Below are 13,168 nucleotides of genomic sequence, written 5' to 3' on the forward strand. Positions count from 1 at the left end.
TGAATTTACCATATACGGTATATCCCCTGAGGACATTGATTGCTTAGATTGTGAAATAACACTTAAAGAATGATCTGAAGCATTGGAAGACATGAACCTTGGCAAATCCCCTGGTATAGATGGTATCCCTCCGGAATTATATTCCCTGTTTTGGCCTTATTTAGGACCAATATTATTGGAAATGATTCATGTAGCACTCAAAGAACAACATTTCCAAAAGGATATCAATATAGCTATAATTTCTCTCATACACAAGAAGAGGAAAGACCCAAATGTATGCACAAGTTTTAGACCAATATCACTGATAAATTCAGAAATCAAACTTTATGCTAAAGTAATAGCTCGATGATTGGAGAAAGTCCTTCCAACATTAGTTCATTATGACCAAACCGGCTTCATGAAAAACCGAATCTCATCAGATAATATCAGGACACTACTGCATGTTATTCATCATTTTGCAGCAGACATAACATCGCCTTGCGCGGCTGTACTATCAGTTGATGCTGAAAAACGTTTTGACAGGCTAGAATGGCCATTGTTTATGCAAAGAATGGGTTTTGGGGCAAAATGTATGATTATATTGAAGATCCGATTCCTATATAATAATCCAAGTGCTATGGTTTTTCAATTCAACGTGGCACATGGCAAGGTTGCCCTGTCTCCGCGCTACTGTTTGCAATTTCTCTAGAACCACTTGCACAGAAAATAAGACTATCCAAAGAAGTAAAACAGATAGTTGTAAAAGAGACAGACCATAAAATGTCTTGACAGTATATGCGGATAATCTCCTAATCTGTGAAATATCTTTACCCAATTTAGTTCAATTCCCTATATTTTTTCTTTGTCTTTTTGTATTATTGTCTATAATTTGTATCTGTGTATATAAGTCCCTCTGTGAGGGCAACAAAAAGAAACAATAAAAAGTTGGACACAAAAAAACTAAACAAAGTAAAGTCCAAAGTACGTAAATATAATAGCCCTACGAAAATGTGTTACTTATAAGTAGGGAAGTTGTTCAATATCAGACTGGTGGTTACCATCAGTATTCTGAACGTTGTAAATGATGTCTCACCGAGGGCCTCCTTTCTACTTCCTCTCTACAGTAATTGGGTTCTTGGCTTCCACTTTAAAATGCTTTAACTACCAAATCTTACTGAATGTAATCCATAGCCAAGATCATAGCCTTTACTAACTCAGATTCTGCCTGGATTTCAAATGTATCCAGAACAAGGAGAAGTCGTTAAGTTTTAAACCAGTTTTTTTTCTGCCTGCGCTGTAGATGACATAGTTGAGCGCTATGACAACCTGTCCAAGTCTGTGAGTGACCGAAATGAGAAGCTGCAGATCACCCTGACTCGCTCCATGAGTGTCCAGGATGGTTTGGATGAGATGATGGGATGGATGGAGGGAGTGGAGGCCAGCGTGAAAGAGAAAGGACAGATTCCCCTGGACTCTGCATCCATTGGAAATATCCTCAGCAAAGAAGCAGTATGTATTCTTTTAGCATTACAATAATTGGACACTGGCTGTAGTGTATATATATTTTTCAGTTAAACATTTACATTTAACTGTCTTACATTGTGTATTTTCTAAGGCATTGGAGCAGGACATAGCAAGTCGCCAGAGCAGCATCTCAGCCATGAAAGCTAAGGTGAAGACGTTTGTGGAGACGGCGGATCCCTCTGCCGCTGCGCTGCTGCAGTCTAAGATGGACACTCTCTCTCAGCGCTTCACTGACGCCTGTGACAAGCATAAGCAAAAAGTTTCCCAGCTGGAGCAGCTGAAGGAAAAGGTGGAGCAGTTTGAGGAGGTCTCAGAGAAAGTCCAGCAGTTTGTCGGGAAGCGTTCACAAGATCTACACGAGACAGACGGGCCTGGGAAAACTTTCAATGAACTGTCTCAGCTGACGCAGGTAACCATTCTGCTGAAGCTGTTCATGACCATAAATAGAGATATCTGGTGTCTTTTAATAACGTTTATTTTGATGGAAAGTAACTAAGCACATTCACAGCACTGTACTTGAGTGCAGCCCAGACAAACTTGTTTATTAATTGAGTATTTCCAGTTCTGCATTATACTTCGTCTCTGATACAATTCAAAAGGAAATATCTTATTTGTCACTTACTGTTACAAGCTCAAACCCATCCTGTTGGATCATATGCTATCTATTGTACCCAGTAGTAAACAAAGTATCATCCAAAAGCAAAATGTTTGCTATCAGGTTGCAAAATGAGTTGCAAAATGAATACATGATACGTCAAAAATGTTTTGCTGAATATACTTTTTAACTTTTGCTTGAGTAACAAATTTAATTCATGACTTTTCATGGTTATGGAGTATTTCTAGCGACAGGATTTCGACTTTTACTTAAGAATACCAACTGAGTATTTCTTACACCACTGACGTTTCCATCAAAGAATGACAGACATTTCTAATCCCTCTGTAGAACACTAAAGCTGAGATGGCTGAGCATGAGAGTGATTTGGAGACGCTGCAGACTCTCTGCAAGGAGCTGTCTGAAATAAGCCCTGATGGAAACAAAGCCCAGATCCAGAGCAAGATGGACAATCTCTCAAATATTTTTAACACCTTCAAAGACACGGTGAAAGAAAAGTAAGTTGTTTGACAGTGGAGGGAAAAATTGATTCTTTCTATTTCAACTCTAAACATTTATGATCCTTTTCCTTAGAAGTTATGTTTTTATAAATGACAGAATGATGCGTGATATGGCTGATTCTTGTCTCCTACAGGGAAGAGGAGGTTTCTTCCTGTCAGGATCAGCTAGGAGAGTTCAGATCTTCAGCTAGCGTTCTCACCAAGTGGCTGGAGCAGACCAATGAGAAAGTACCAGCGGTTCAGCCGACCAGCAGTGTGAAAAGTCTGGAAAAGGACCTGCAGATAGTCACCGTGAGTCTAGAGATAAATACAAAGTCAACTTTAGAGACATTTGTGTATATATTTTGTCTAACTGCACTCTTAAGTGCTGGAAAATAAGCCATTGATGATACACTTTGTATTTGGCACGGTAGAGGAGTCCTGTTTTTCCAAAAGATAGATGGTGAGTGGGTTAAAATAGATCATAGTCTTATCCTCCCTAAATTCTCCTCCATCTCAACCTGTTTTCTCTGCCAACTAATGACAGGTGGATGGTGTGTGTTTACACAGACATATCAGGGAGTGAAACACTATGTTGTCCAGGAACTTTTGCGTCACGAGGTGTTGCAAGAAAGATCACAGAAGTAGATCCTGAAAAGCAAAATGTAGAAATAAATCCAGAAGCAATCAGACTTTTATCAGTTTTTCCAGAGGAAGTTTTCTCATGTACAGAAACCCTAAGAGACAAATGAAAAATGATATTGTGTTAATCTTCTAAGTGTTTCCCCATCGTGTTTAAGACTAAAAAAGGTATAACCAGAATACTCTTGCTATGATCATAAATGATTGCTTTCGTCATAAAAAAAAATGTCCAGGTCATTTTTCATCACGATTTATTTAATTTGTATGAGAAAGTAACCGCCCAATATATATGTCTTGTTTTAAAACTCACCTGGTAGAAAGCATGTTTTTAGTCCTATTGCGATCACATGATGAGGCTGGACTTCAGTCCCATGTGCCCAAAACTAGTATTACAACAACAAACACTATAAATGCTGCCAGGCCTTTAAGTAACCATAGAAATGATCTTCATGAAACCTTTTCTTTTCCGTACATGTACATTTTCACTCATCACGTTTTGCTTTATGTGTTATGAATGCCACGACCTATAACCTTTATCTGTGCGATTACTCAGGGATTATTAGATGAGTGGACATCCAAAGACCCAGCTGTCCAGGACCTGAACAGTAAAGGATCAGCGCTCTGCAGCCTCATGTCTTTACTCACATCCCCCGCCAAGACAAAGACCCCTAACAAGTCAGGTAAACATCCAGACACTTCCCCTCATTTCTTTGGATCATACAGTGGAATGGGAAGCATGGTGTTCGGGTGCATTTCTGTGGACTGTTCTCACTAACCATTAGGGATCATGGAAAGATCTTGTGCCAACTATCCCAGACAGTCTGCCTTTTCTTTACTTAAGCTTTGTCTTGTGTCTTTGCATCAGCTCTTACTAATGGTGGTGGTCCAGCGAGCCATTCCTACCTAACCAATAAAGGTAATCAAGTGTGTGTGTGTTGATGTTGTTGTGTATATATATTCTTTGTAGTGTGCTGTGTTGGTATTATGGCTGGTTATCAATATGGCTGCGGTGGCTCTACTGTATACCCAACAAATAGTAACTCTTCACAACGATCACTGTTGCAGTTTGTTCAAATATGAATGATAAAGGGAGTATATTGGGTATTTATTTAATGTTCCATTTAAACAAATAGGCCTCAGCCACAGGGTCTGAGTTATACACATTTTCCATTGAGTGTTTTCAAAATAATTTAAAGTAGGGCTGCTCGATTATGGCAAAGATCATAATCTCGATTATTTGGGTCAATAATTGATATCACGATTATTAAAAACGATTATCCATTTACTTTGAAAACATCCATTTATTGGAATTGAACAGTATGTTTTTAGCAGTTTATTACCCTGAACTTTAAGTATAATTCAGTTGAAAAACCACAAAAAAAAAAGATTCATAAAAAAAGAAAAAATTCATAATAATAATACAAAAATAATCGTTTTATTTTTCGATTACGTTGTTTTCGTAATCGTTGCAAGCCATAATCGTAATTGCGATTAAAATACGATTAATTGAGCAGCCCTAATTTAAAGGCCCAAACTTCCGTTTACACGCATATGGAGGACATACGATAAGATTAGATATAAACCAGATTCATTGTGTCTCAGGCAATACCATTTAGAATCCTATTTATAACTCTTGTACTTATTCAATGAGGCTGGTATCACAACCACATGATGAAACTGACTTTAAACTGTTGTCTGATGTCCTCAGAGCTGATGGTAATTCAGCAGAACATGTCATTCGTCAATGACGGATACGCAAGCCTCGGGGTAACGCTGAAGAGTCGGGCAGCAGATCTGAGTAGTTCAGTTCAGGAGGTGAAAGAGGCCAACGAGGAGACGGACAACATGATGACATGGCTGAAGGACATGAAAAAGACTGCAGCGTCCTGGAACAAAGCAGCCACAGAGAAAGACTCTGTGAGAACACAGCTCGAACAGCAGAAGGTAGAGTCTTGTTGTCTCTAAACAGCTGTTTTATTATGTGTTGAAACAGCACACGATCCTTAATAACATTGTTTGTTCTGCTTGGAATGATAATCATATGACACTCTAGTTTAAAATCACAGGATTCAGCAATTATAATTTGTGTTATTTTCTCAGGCATTCGAGGAAGGCATGAAGCAAAAGCAGGAGCAGTTTCAGAAGCTCAGAGAAACGCTCCTTAACTTGATTAAGACTCATCCAAACTCCCCTGAGGCGGCACAATGGAAGCAGATGCTCGCTGAAATAGGTATGATTCAAGGTGTTGTCTCCAGATGGCCCTGGGTCATTTATGTCACTGAAACTGTCAGAGTATCCTGCTGGCAAAAAATGTATCTCATTCCAGCACTGGCCTTTAAGTACAAGCATTTATAAATTGATATATATGCGATGTTAGACCAGCTATGTTACTCAAGTTCATCTACCCACCATGAGCAGTGTGCAGAGTGTCTCTCAGTTCCTGCTTTAGTCAAATTAACACATTTTTGGTGCCAGGTCCTGCGCAGTGGGAGGTTTGTGGGGAGCACAGCAGGACTGTTGAAATAAAGTGGTTTTATGCTGACTAATGCAGACTTGTGTGAATTTCCTTCCCACCTGCTCAGATGCTGCCTGGGCAGATATCAGCGGCACTGTAGAGGAGAGGAAGCAGCACCTGGAGCAGTCCAACAAGAACCTGGACATCTTCCAAACAACTCAGCTGCAGCTCGGCCAGTGGCTTTCCGAGAAAGAGCTGATGATGAGTGTCCTCGGACCCCTCTCCATCGACCCAAATATGCTCAAAATGCAGAAGCAACAAGTTCAGGTAAGCTTTGGCATGTTTGGTTGAATAATTGGTTAGGATGTTTTGGAGTGGGGTTGTAAAAGTTACTTATCATAATGTTTCCTTTTAAGAAATGTTCATCTTGTATCTTCTGTTGCCCCCCCCAGATCCTCCAGAACGAATTTAAGAGCCGCAAACCCCAATATGAGAAACTGGAGGAAGCTGCCTCTTCCATCCTGAGCTCCTCGGGCAACCAGGACCCCTCTGGGGGGAAGCTGGTGAGGGAGCAGCTCTCTGCCGTCACCCAGAAGTGGCAGGGCATCACGGGACAGCTGGACCAGCGAGACAGCCTCATCGACCAGGCGGCGGTGAAGACAGGGCAGTTCCAGGATTTACTGAGGAGTGTCGGTCAGACTGCCACTCAGCTGGAGAATCAGCTCACCAACCATCAGGGCCACAGCACCCAGCCGGACGCTGTGAAGAAGCAGTTGGAGGATGTCCATAACATCTCGGCTCAGCTGAGAGAGGAGAGGAAGAAGCTGAAGGAGGCGGAGGCCATCAACGCAGAGCTCACAGCGATGGTGACGGAGGACTACCTCAAGACAGACTTGGCCAGACAGCTAGAGAGTGTCAGCAAACCTTTCAAACAGCTGGAAGAGAAAGCAGGTTGGTCTTTCAAACAACCTAAAAAACAAGTGTTGTAATGTTTGGAGAGAAATAAACATTCTCTTTGTGTTGAGTCACACTACAATATATTTATACTATGACCCAAGAGGCTAACAATCACTATCACTCTTTTAAACTCTGGCTTTTTTGCCATCTTTTTTACAATGAATTTTAAATGTGGTGTCTTATATCGTTATACATTTATCCGAAATGTAGAATGGAAAGTCATAAGTAACAATATTCCCAGTTAGCATTCTTTGCCGTATTTACATCACTAATTGCTGCACTTCCTCTCTTGTAGCGAAACGGATCGAGCAGCTCAACTCAACCTTTGCCAGCTCTCAGCAGTTCCATCAGACCTCTAAAGACTTCCAGTCATGGCTGGGTGAGAAGCTCCAGGAACAGTCTAAGCCGAAGCCCATCTCTGCCAAGGCGGAAGTCCTGCAACAGGCCCTGGAGGAGCACAGTAAACTCCAGAAAACTCTCGGGGAACATGACAAAGCTTATAACACAATCCACGGGGAAGGAGAGACGCTCCTGCAGAAAATTGACGGTGCAGAAAAGTTGGCTTTACAAGGGCAGCTGACTACACTGTCATCCGACTGGGAGGAGGTGAAGAAGAGCTCTGTGGAGCAAGCTGGCAAACTCGAGACCACTCTGCAGAAATCTCTGAAGTATCAGGAGCATGCAGAGAAGCTCAGCTCCTGGATTCAAGAGTGTGAAGCCAGCGAGGGCCGAGTCAAACTCACTGTTGATCCGGTTGATGTGGAGAGCTCCATTTCTCAGGTGAAGGCTCTCCAGAAAGATGTGGACAAGCACAGGGGGATGGTGGAGCAGCTCAACGCGGCCGCTGATAGTCTTCTTGAGGTGGCCAACGCAGACACTGAAGCAATCAGAGAGGAGAAGGCTAGCATTGGCAAAAGAGTGGATAATGTAGTGGAAGGTCTACAGAACAAAAGGGAATCCTTGGAGAAGATCTCACATACAGTTAAGGAATTCAACGACGCCTACAAAGAGGCAAAGGGTCAGCTCGAGGGGGCTCAGAAGCAAGTGGATTCTTATGAATCACAGGGAGTGCAGGCACACAGCAACAAGAACCTGACCAACATTAAAGCCCAACATAAGAGTTTAGAGGCAGCGCAGAACCAAGTGGAGCACCTGAAGACGTTGGCCAAGGACCTTGTTGTTGGTGTCCCAGATGCTGATGGAGTGACAGACCTCTTACTGCAGGCTGACAGCATGGATAAAGAATACAGCTCACTTAACAAGAAACTAGAGGAGACGTGCCAGGTGTTGGAGGGCAAACTGCAGGGAATTGGGCAGTTCCAAAACCGCATCCGAGAGATGTTCACCTCTTTCACGGACCTGGACGACGAACTGGACAGCATGGCTCCTGTGGATCTCCACTTGGCCACTCTTAAAGAACAGCAGGACAGCATTCAGAGCTTCGTGGCGAAGCTGCAAGAGCTGATGGCCAACACGGCCAACGCTGGAGACAGCTGTAAGAAGATGATGGAGACTGAAAGCTCGCCCGACCTGTTGGGCCTGAAGAGAGATCTGGATGCTCTGAGTAAGCAGTGTGGCAAGCTGCTGGACAGGGCCAAAGGTCGAGAGGTGCAGGTGCAGAGCACGCTCACCAAACTGGAGGAGCTGTACGAGAAACTCCACCAAGCAGACAGTAAACTGAGCGGTGCTGTGGGCAAGGAGGCGGCCCAGGAGGCGGTTGGCATGGAGACGGATGGCATCAACCAACAGCTGGAGGCCTTTAAGGTATGGCTTTCCCAATTACTTTTGTATTTTACACCTTAACATGGTATTTCTATTAAACTAAATTGATTTAATAATGCAAAGAGATTGATTTGGATGATGGAACTTACAGCAGCAGGTACCCTTATTTTTGTTTATATGCATAAACTATTTTCCTTTATAGAATAAGGCTTAGGGCTTTTTGGTAACCTGGAAACAGTCCAAAAACACAACATATTGAATTTACTGTTGACAATGGTAAAAGCAGCCCTTTATTACATTTACGGTGCTTAGATAAGAGAATGTTTACATTTTATTCTAACGAAATGACATAAAACATTAATAAGTTATCAATATAGTAGTGGAATTATTTCTTTAGTCCTCCAATCAATCGATTAAGGAACACATCTAATTAGTTTATATACATATAAACCAACAACAGCTATTCAACAGCGATTAAAGGAGATCATTAAAGATAATTTGCAGATTATTTAGGTTTATTAAGGGTAATGTTGGAAAACAGGAAATAATGTTTTTCGCATTATAGTTCAATAAGGCAGAACATATTACACAAACATTATTATTAACGCTGGTTAAGGCCTTTTTTGTATCCGACCAATCTCACAAATGTCCCCTTTGTTATTTAAAAAAGCATGTGTTGTTTTTATTTCTACCAAGATCACTGGGCTTAAAACTGTATTCTCTCCTTGGTTCCCATACAGTATATTTGAACATTTGATATTTAAGAAGCTATCTATCCCAACAAACCTTGAATTGGGGCAGATTATCCTCAGGCTCTTCTCTGAGCAGCACACTGGCTACATGCAAAGCAATCCTCTGGGGACTGCCGGTTCATTAAGGGCATCTGGTGTTAACAAAAGAGCTCAGCCCATGTGCAGTGATGGGGCAGGAGGGATGGACCCTCGCAGCCAGGTGGTCACCAGCAGGGCGTCACTTGATTCAATGGTCCCATTAGAGGAGCTGGGCCTGCGTCCTGATCTCTTCACATTGATAGTGTTGTTGTTTTAAGCCTGAACACTCACTGCCTGATATCATCTTGGGCTCTAAGCTTAGAGTAGCCTGGTGTTAATTTTGATATAGACACCACTTAGTATAGTGATGGTTGGGTTACCATGAATAAAAAACCTTACTGTTTACTGCTGGGTTAAGACTTCATATTTAATTGACCCAAAAATGCTTTAGATTATTCCTTTAGGCTAATTAATATTGTACAACAACTGTTTGTTTAAAAATGTACTTTTAGGTAATGCTATATTTAGTATGACAGACATACCACACCATTTATAATTGTCCTAATGACCTGTTTTTAATTCCTCTGACACTCCATGTTATCTTTAACATTTGAGTTAACAACAACAAGGGGTGGCCATTAGCAAGCTTTACAGACAGATGCAAACATGTTTTAAAAGCCTTTAAATTCCTGTAGAGTTCTCCTAAAGAGGATTAACCTATATTCAGGTTAACACTTCTTCATTTGTAGTATTAGATAGTATTACAATAAAACAATGTAAAAGCCGTGGGTAGTCAAATGACATAGATTTGTGCTAAGATATAGGTCAGGGGATTTTTCTTGTAATTACGGGGGTGCTTCACTTAGGCAGGAGGGTTACATGCAAACCTCCAGTTGAGATACATGGATTAAGATATCGTGGGGGTAGGGGTTTTTATTTTATTGTGTGGAATTTGGTTTAGGGCTCGCAGGGAAACTATTATAGGAGTGATTGATTCAAAGAGTTGCTAGCAGCATTGTCATGGTGCATGTTTCTACCCCCTCTTTGTCCTGTCATCAGGCTGGGTTGAGAGGGCATATACAGCCTCAGCTGCTCGTGGAAAACCCCCATTGTACTAATTCGTACCCATACAAACAAGAGCAGTATCGGAACTTTGGTTATTTCATTATATAGCTGCAACATTAGGTCATTAATGTGTCATATTCTGTTATATGTTCAGTGGATCAGGCTCTTATTTCTGTAGGTAAGTGGACTTTATTGGCAGCTGTTGAGAAAGAAATAAACAGAGAAAGACAGCTCTTGGATTCCTCTCTTTTATGTGCTGTTACCATTTTAGGTCAAGTTTTGAAAGAGAGAGCCTGACTTCATGTGTTTACTCTTGTTTTCACTTGAGATTTGCAGGAGCACGCCTGAGGGAGTCCTGGCGAATGTATATCTTTACATGAACCTTAAAGGGCAGCTCTGGTGACTCAACACCCCTGGGGGTTGGCGTCCCTTCTTTCAGACATTACATCATTGTCTCTTACAAGTTCGGGAAGCAGTTTCTAGCATCTGAATCACACTCTAGCTAACCCATTCATTGAAGCTAAAGAGGGCAAAAAGTGTCATTGTGACAATGTAGTACCGCTGACTCACTGCCACTGATACACTCTTAAAGTGAAACGTGAAACTCCTGAAGGACAGTTGCCCTACAAGTCGAATTTAAGTTGTTTTGATGTAAAGCAGCACGTTTTAATGAATGAAAGGGTTCTAGTCTTTTTTCCCAAAGTAGGCCTACATCCTAAGTGATTAAGCCAACATGTAGATCTTCAGATGATCAGCCGGCTATTTAGTTAATACAATGTATCAGCCTGCTTTGTTTGGTGGATAACAACTGAACTAACCTAAAGTATTATCTACTTGTCTGTAAAAAAAATGTGTTGTGAATATTTCTACATTTTTTGTTCCAGCTTCCAGCGTATTTGCTGTTTTTAAACTCTTTTGTGGTTCATCATTTCTGTAAAGCTCAGAAAGTATAACATATATTTTGGACACTGGGGACAAAGGGACCCCAAAGAGAAAAATAATAATTTGTGTTCTAACATTGGTGTTTGCAAATGAAAATATTATGCAGGTTTCAGTGACCGAACATCCCTTTTTCAAATCCAGATCTTAACTGCTAATTTAGCAGTGTCCTCTATCCATCTCCTCTCATGAGTGCAGAGCTGGACAAAGCAGTTGGGATTGTTCAGCTCTTTACTGATCTGTCATGGTGAAGACAATCCAGGAAACAAAAATGACTTCCTTTCACTATCTCTCCCCTGTTCTCCTTTCTTCTCCTGCCCCGGTCACTGGACATAAAAAGCGCCTTCATACACTTGGCAGAGCTGTCGGTGTTAAATTACCTGGGACTTGTGCCTCCCTCAGCATTCCACAGTAATTAACAATATCTGCAGGGTCCACAGCAACCATCCACAAGAAGAAAACAGAGGGCAAAGAGAGAAAAAATGTGTATCTATTTCAGAAGAGTGTGATGTCATCAGAGTGGGAGCTGCTGCTGCCTGCTGGTCTAGGTTTTTTTTTTTTTTTTAAGTAGAAGAAATCTGGTGCGTATCACTTCCCCTCCCCATTCCCTCATTCACTGAAAGAAAAGTGCGTGATTGTGTCAGGATGCAGAAGATGGCTTAGAAGTGATGTCATACGGGCCATGCTGACATAAGGGGGAATTAGAAAGGAGGAGAAAAAAAAGGGTCATGTGTCCACCAATCAACATGTGCCGGAGCGGCTCTCAGCACAAATGGAGTTGTGGCAGATGTTGTCTGAATAATGAGCGGGGGCGGGGCATGAAACCCTCTGCCAGGAGGGTGTCTGTCATTGCGAGGGAGCGATGAGGGAGAAAGGGCAGGCTTTTTTGTTTATCCAGGAGTACCAGCTCCCCTCAGAACTGCCCACAGTTTTACGTAGCGCCTGCTGGATTTGCCTGTGGATATTTTGACTTTGCACTGAAGATTTTCCTCAAGCTCTCGTGGATGCTGTGAGGATTTCAGGGGAAAATAAGCACTTTGGACCAGAGGAATAATGATTAAGATTTGGCAATGCACGTAGAAGAGCCTAAAGGAATATTCTCGGGATAAGTAACTGTGTGGAAAGACTGGATTTGTATTCCTAATACGGAGTATGAAGCTGCTATACAGTCCTAGCATTTGTTTGGGATTTTTTATATTGTTTGACTTATTTGTATTTCTAAAGCCTTTATTTGAATTTTTTTTTTGATCAACTTAATTGTGTTAAAATTAAATCTCCACAAGCAACTGTAGATTGTATCTTTAACAAGACAAGTGGAAACGTTTGATATTTATTTGTTAACCATTGAAAAGAGGAGGACAGTTATCATTTTGTACACAGTTGCTTCTTTTGTAAATGAGTGAAATTGTGCTTCTTTTTAAATTACACATTTTGCATAAGATATACCTCAAAGGATTTCACCTCATCCTTAATCTTATTTTATAGTGAGTATTAACAATTGTGTTAGCATGGGCAAACCGCTGAGCAGACCAGATTGCCTGAGACAAAACCCTTCCTGTGTGGGGAAGGGGGAGGAGGAGGACCTGAACATTGATGACTGCTATGTGCCCCAGAGGTCCATTTATGACACTGTCCGGCTCAACGAGCAAATAGACTCGGGCTCTAAGGGCAGCCTTTCCTCCAGGCACTTCACGGGCACCCTACCTTACACTCAACGCACGTTAGACTTTAGCAACTTGTGTGGAAATGGAGCCCTTTCTGCTTCTAGCTCATTTGAGCTCCGAACCCGCAAACCTGCCATCCTCGACCAACGTGGAGTCTTTGATGGAGTTAAGCTCAATGGGCACATAAGCAGGGCGACTGACACAGTGCTACCTAAGACACGTCCAGGAGAGAAGAAGGATCACCCGCATCAGCGACGCTCATGGAGGACTTTTGCCCCAACTAACTTGGGGGAGTATGCAAGCCGCAGTGGGACCCTGTGCTCGGGGAGTGTGGATAGGCCGGGGTTGATCAATGGCAG

General features: G+C 41.9%; 1 protein-coding gene across 20 annotated transcripts in view; it reads left to right on the forward strand.

Moving 5' to 3' along the window:
- The window catches only part of dst (dystonin), a 105,049-nt gene that overhangs the window by 63,372 nt on the left and 28,509 nt on the right, over nucleotides 1-13,168 (forward strand). For 19 of the 20 annotated variants that reach the window (XM_079686945.1, XM_079686928.1, XM_079686944.1 and 16 more), the window contains 11 exons: nucleotides 1,280-1,488; nucleotides 1,595-1,912; nucleotides 2,447-2,613; nucleotides 2,751-2,907; nucleotides 3,791-3,917; nucleotides 4,103-4,153; nucleotides 4,946-5,181; nucleotides 5,338-5,467; nucleotides 5,820-6,019; nucleotides 6,145-6,643; nucleotides 6,945-8,413. In XM_079686945.1, coding sequence (XP_079543071.1) covers nucleotides 1,280-1,488; nucleotides 1,595-1,912; nucleotides 2,447-2,613; nucleotides 2,751-2,907; nucleotides 3,791-3,917; nucleotides 4,103-4,153; nucleotides 4,946-5,181; nucleotides 5,338-5,467; nucleotides 5,820-6,019; nucleotides 6,145-6,643; nucleotides 6,945-8,413 — 3,563 coding nt within the window. The remainder of the gene's footprint in view (nucleotides 1-1,279; nucleotides 1,489-1,594; nucleotides 1,913-2,446; nucleotides 2,614-2,750; nucleotides 2,908-3,790; nucleotides 3,918-4,102; nucleotides 4,154-4,945; nucleotides 5,182-5,337; nucleotides 5,468-5,819; nucleotides 6,020-6,144; nucleotides 6,644-6,944; nucleotides 8,414-13,168) is intronic. The other variant, XM_079686941.1, reaches the window with a different exon arrangement.

The sequence above is a fragment of the Notothenia rossii genome (assembly GCF_949606895.1).
Source record: "Notothenia rossii genome assembly, chromosome: 6".
Lineage (NCBI taxonomy): Eukaryota > Metazoa > Chordata > Actinopteri > Perciformes > Nototheniidae > Notothenia > Notothenia rossii.